The sequence below is a fragment of the Ananas comosus genome, linkage group 5 (genome assembly GCF_001540865.1).
Source record: "Ananas comosus cultivar F153 linkage group 5, ASM154086v1, whole genome shotgun sequence".
Classification (NCBI taxonomy): Eukaryota; Viridiplantae; Streptophyta; class Magnoliopsida; order Poales; family Bromeliaceae; genus Ananas; species Ananas comosus.
Window position 1 is genome coordinate 12,524,883 of NC_033625.1, and position 6,297 is coordinate 12,531,179.

Below are 6,297 nucleotides of genomic sequence, written 5' to 3' on the forward strand. Positions count from 1 at the left end.
TTACCCGCTGCCCACACACACCGCCAACAGCAACCACAAATTAAACAATTGCATAAAAATCCTCCCGATTATCCAAAATCATATTATTTTATGTGATTTTCGGGCTTTTATGGCTCGCTAGAGCAAACCGATACCAATCAGCCGAGCCGAGACACCCGCTGACAGGTCTCGGCGTGCCAAAGGCCGTGCTCACACTTCGGAGCACTGCCGGCCGCTGTAGTGAGCGCGCGAGCGATGCGAACTACAGCGAAATAGCGCGCATGGTAATTAAAACGCGTCTATCACACAAACCAGGGCATTTCAGACCCTAACGGAGGTAAGCACGATGTTCAGCACGGAACAAAGGTCATCGTGCTTACTTCCAAAGCTATTGGGGTGCCTTCGGATAGCCAGAAAGGCGACCAAAACTCTAAACAGTGCATAGGAACTATTAAAAAACTCACCGGAGCAGGTTGGAGCCCGAGTATGGTCGGCGGCGGGTGCACCGGCAGCAGATGCTGGCAGGCGACAAAGGGAGGCCGAGGCACGCGTCAGCAGGCGGCGGAAGGAGGCGGCGGAGGCGGCCATGATGCCCTAGCCGCACCAACCTATGGAAGGCACGGCCAAAACCGGCCGACAAGGAGCTCCGGCGGCGGGGACGTCGGCGGCGGACGAGTGTGGTCGACCGAGGGGAGGCGGCGCTCACGCCTGCTGGCGGCGGAGGGCGGCGGCTACGGTGCTGGAGCAACCCGAGCCCGCTTGGGCTCGGCTCAGGCTCACAGAGCAGCGGCGGCCATGGCGATAACCGGGGGAGCTCCGGGCAACGGCGACTGGTCGCCGGAGGTCAGAGAGAGGCGGCGCAAGCAACTCTAGGCGGCGGCAGTGCGAGAGGACAACGCATACCCAGGCTCAGCCCGAGCTCGTGCTGGGCGGCCCAAACGAGCTGGGCGGCGGCAGGCTGCTTCGGGGACGACGACAGCGGCGGGCGGAGGTCATCGGAGTCCCAAGGAGGGCGGTGCGGCTGGCGCGGAACGGCGGCGGCGAGCGGAGGCAGAGATAGCCCAGGCTCGGCCCGCTTCGGGTCTGGGTGGCTACAGAGAGCCCAGGCGGCGCCGGGGGCACGCGGATGGCAGGGGCCTGCGGCGACGGCGCCGGAGGTCGAGCCTCGGTCGAGGGATGTGATCACCTAGGTGTTTGATGATCTCTGGGTTCAATGGTTGAGGAAGAAGGCAAGGTGGAGAGGGAGAAACTGAGGGAAGGCCGAGGGATGGTTTTCCGTCGGTCGGAGCAGCTTGCCGGTGGCCGGGGCGCGCGCACGGCGATGGCAGGGAGGAGGTGGTGTGGACTAAGGTTTAGCTCAGCTGAAAAAGAGTCCAGGAGCTAGGGTTTCATCATGAAAACCCTAGGACGATGTTTTTGTGTGTAATTTAATTACAAAAGCACTCGTCAAGTTTCGGGGTAAACGAGTTAAAACGGAGAAGTTACGCGATCATTAGTTTTCACTTAAAGTGAATAGTAACCCAGTTTTCCGTAAAGGCCACGAAGTAGAGTTGGCTTCCGGCGCGTATCAGACTCCGTTCATAGTGATCTAATAGCTTATTTTGAACGGTTCAGCTATTCTGGAACCAATGGCACTGACGGATTTCAGATTTGATGCACTGTTTTCGAGAAAATGGAGTTTATGGGTTTTACACATATATTTATGTGTGGTTTTGGAAAGTTGGAGAGTTGATGGGTTTAGTCACAAAACGGCACATAAAATATTGGGTTTTCCGCAATTTTTTCATCTTGCCAATTTCGACCCCTCGGCGAACATTTCGGGTTTCTCGAAGATTCGTCCGTCGAATTTCCGATCGGATCGCGCCAGCGCATTCAACATGACTAGGGTAATGATTCTACCATTTTGATTCGTCCGATCTGGTCACGGATTTGCGACTAAACCCATCCACTCTCCAATTTTCCAAAATCACACATAAATATATGTGTAAAACCCATAAACTCCCTTTTCTCAAAAACCGTGCATCAAATCTGAAATCCGTCAGCGTCATTGGTTCCAAAATAGCTGAGTCATTCAAAACGAGCTATTGGATCGCTATGAATGGAGTCTGATACGCGTCGGAAGCCCACCCTACTTCGTGGCCTTTCCAGAAAATCGGGTTACTATTCACTTTAAGTGAAAACTAATAATCGCGTAACTTCTCCGTTTTAACTCATTTTTTTTCTAAACTTGACGAGTGCTTTTGTAATTAAATTACACATAAAAACATCATCAACAGAGAGTTTAGCTATACTGCCAAAATTTTAGTCCTTACAGCTAGCTGAGGATGGAGATAGAGAGAGGTGGGTTTTTTTTTTTCTCTCTTTTACTCTTAATTTCTCCTTCCAACCCCTTGATTTTTGGATTTTGATCTCTTTTTTCTTCCTCTCCACCATGGATGCTTGCATTTTGGACATTGGAGGGAGCTTGGATTTGTTGAGAAGAGCTTGTTGGAGGACTACACTTCAACCTTAACACTATATGGCTTAGTTTGGAGCTCTAATTGAGGTTAGTGATCTTTCTACAACCTCTAATCTTGAGTTTTGCTTGAGATTTGAGAGAAAACCTAGTTTTTTTTAGGAAACTAGGGTTTGTTTTGGGGCTTTTCTTTTGAAAGTTATATGGATGGAATTGATGAGTGTTGAACACTTTTTTAGGTTGGATTTGAAGCTTTTTGGCTTTGATTTGGACTTTGGACAAGTTCTACTTGATCAAAGGTAATTTTCACCTCTTTTATACTTAATTTTTTGGTGAATTTCATGGTTAGCTTTTTAGAAGCTTGTAACCTCTTCTAAAATTTTTCTTCAGATGCTAGAAGCCTTGGGGACAACTTCGATCGGGAAAATGATCAAGTTCGATGGGTATCTAGTGGGTTTGACTTCACCAAAATGGGTGAACTCCCCTTATGTCTCCTATCTTGTTATAAGATTTAATAGATGCATATTCATGATATTCATGATGTTGTAGAATTTTTGGATACATGATATATTCATATTATTTATGATACTCTACATATTCTATGTAGAAAAAGAGATTTTTGACATACTTTATTAAGTAGAGGTAAATTAATATTCTCTATGTACTAGAGAACATCTGTTGGAATCATGTATGTTAGACCTATGTAATCATAATATGACGACAAGTTCCTCTTATGCAAATATAGAAATGCATATTAGAGATGAGAAATAGGCCTACTTTAGATGAAGGTAATCATGACATATTGCATGTTAATGTCAAGATGTGGACTTAAGCATGTTGCATTCAGTTGAACAACTAAAGTTGACCTTATGACGTTGAACTCGGTCTCTAGACCAGTATATGAAATTCCATGTTATAGACATTATGATTCCTATACTTTTGGTTATATAAATGAAAAATGCATATAGTTGTAATCAATTGGAAGATAGTTGTTTGCATGATAACTTTTATACTCCATGTAGTGGAGGCCTTTGTAGTAAGGCATATGTATGACATGCACTATAATTTTTGTGGACATTCTTATAATTTACTTGGTTATAGCATTAGTAATGACTCTCCGTATACTAGAATGGAAATAGAACGGGTGAAATCCATTAGAGCCTTGAATGAAATGTAAACTTTTATATGTTTGGGACACGTTGCATAGTTAATTAAAATGAAACATGACAATTATGTGTAGTATCCGACCTTGAGTTGATAATTGAGATTCCATGTTTTAGACATGATGGCTGATAGATGTGACCCTCGGACTTGATGTTTATAATCACGCTTGCTTGCCATTATGCTAATTCGCACAAACTTGTGAGGATCACTCCCTACAAGCTGATACTCCGAAGTTAGCTTTTGAGACGACTGATCGCTCGTGCGGGATTGGGCGCCGAAGTGGATTGCTGCGGAAAAGGCTCATTTCTAGCGGGGGAATATTGACTGCCATAGGTCCATTAGACACGGTACAGGCCGGGACTTTACCACATGTAAATTCCTCGTTAATTGGGTAAAAGTTAATTAAACTTGACATTTAAGATGGACATACTAGTGAGTTGTTACCTAGTGACACTACTTGATGCATTCATAATAGTTGGACATTCATATTGGTCATCGTTTGTATTGACAACCTTAGTGGTAGAAAACCTGTACTTACATTAATTAGTATAAAAATGTGGCTAAATGATGACAATAGTTGATTATGATGATAAACTTTCTCTTTAACTATGGCATATAGCTTAAAGTTGGACAAGCCTGTAAATTGCATTTACGACACTTGTGCATGCGACGGTAGAAAACTATATACATGTTAATGAGCATATCATGTAGAGGCATGCTTATAATTGAATCTACTCAATTAATTGTTGCATTTACACTTACTGCTTCTTGTAGTTTGTTCATGCCTCAGTTGACCTAGTGGTATATTTCACCACTCTCGACGGCTTACCCATTGGGAACTATTGTTTAATAGTTCTTACCCCATTGGTTGTTTGTTTTTGTTTCAAAGCCTTCCACAGCAGAAGAGGTTAAGGATCGTGGCAAGGGGTCATCGACTAGCTAGAGCCTCCACGGTGTTATTATAGTCGGACCCGTAGATATTTTTCTTTTGGTTTAGTGGGGAAATGTATAAGTGTATTTTCGAGATTTCTTAGCTTTAAGATGTATCATTTGTTCGACTTGTTGTAAATTTTGTATCATACTTGAGTAGTAGATTTATATTCTCGCTCTGATTACCATGTTTAGAATTGATTCCTACTTCTTTCTGTGGCTGTTGTAGACGCCTTGTATGCACCGGGGGTGCTTGGTGTACAAGGAGGGTCTGTGCGCGTGCTCGGTGGCCATGGGCTTCCGTTCGGACCTGGGGCGTGACATTTATACTCATAAATTTTCATCCATTCGATGAAGAAACGTGCGGTTAGATTGACAGTGATCCCCTAAGGTTGAATAGTATGATCTAACGGATGAAAATGGTCAAAGGGGTAGATGTAATAGTCAAAAAATTATGAGTATAAAGAAATCCACATTCATAAAAGTATAATAGCTGAACTCTCTCTATATTTATAGGATATAAAACGCAGTAGATGAGCATGTGACAAAAAATATCAAAAAAAGAGGTGGAGAAGGAATATGAGAATGATAGGTAGGGGTGCACGACCAAAATTTTTGGGCCAATTTGGCCCACAATGTGGCCCGGCCCTATCCGGAGTGAACTCAAGGCCATGCCATGCCCGACATTTTTTTTTTCGAACTAGGGCCCAGCACAGCTAATAGCTCGGATCAGGCCAAGCCGTGTCATAGGCCAGCTCATTTATTTTTGTTTTTATATTTAAATTTAAGATATATGTATATTTTTTATTAAATAAATAAATTTTAGTTAATTCTTTTAATTTTTTCTTTAGAATTTGAATAATTTAAATTAATATTTGAAAGAATAAATAAAAAACTATAATATGTATTATAAAGAATAAATATATAAATAAATATATAAAGAATAAATATATATAAACAGACCGTCCTAATGCTTAGGCCCAATTCCAATTGACGAGGTCGCACTATACGGGCCGGACAGCACAGGGTCACAGGCTAGTAGGCTATGACCAAGCACAACCTACAGCCATGATGTGAGCAGCATTGGGCCGGGCTGTGAGCCGGTTAGGTATGGCCCACCACGACCCATAGCCATTCTGAGTTGAACCATCCCACGGGCCGCACGATTCGTTTTACAACTCTAGTGATAGGTAGTAGAGGCGGCAAAACTATGAAGGAAGACGAAAGTATAAAAGGAAGAGGTTATTGGTTAAAATTATATATATATATATATATAGAGTGAGGCTACTATGCTTTTGGAAGTACGGAGCCTTCCGTGCTTCCAGGCCGTTTTTCATGTTGCGACTTTCGATTCGTCGATCAGCTCCGTTAAACTTGATCTAGAGTATTTGAAGGACCTAGAAAATAAATTTTATGATTTTTCGATATCATTTGCCTAGTGATCGGAGGGGCTCAAAATCAATAATTTTAATGGCGGTAGTCAGCCGTTTGCAAGTTTAATGGTGTAGAAATATCCAAATCACGTGAAATTTTGATAGAAAATTCTTTATACTATGTAAAACAAGATCAATATCTTTGATCTAAAATTTTAATGTCATATTATCACGTTTTGTAAGATTTTTATTTTCAGCCGTTGATTTTGAGCCCCTTCGTTCACTAGGCAAATAATATCGAAAAATCGCATAATTTATTTTCTAGGTACTTCAAATACTTTAGATCAACGGTTCCGCCTCTCTATCCTCTCCTCTCTCCTATAGTATACTAATACT

General features: G+C 42.7%; 1 protein-coding gene across 1 annotated transcript; it reads left to right on the forward strand.

The window, feature by feature from the left end:
* On the forward strand, window positions 466-852 carry LOC109710709 (glycine-rich protein DOT1-like). The gene has a single exon (XM_020233447.1). It carries the CDS (start codon window positions 466-468, stop codon window positions 850-852), a length of 387 nt encoding a protein of 128 aa, XP_020089036.1.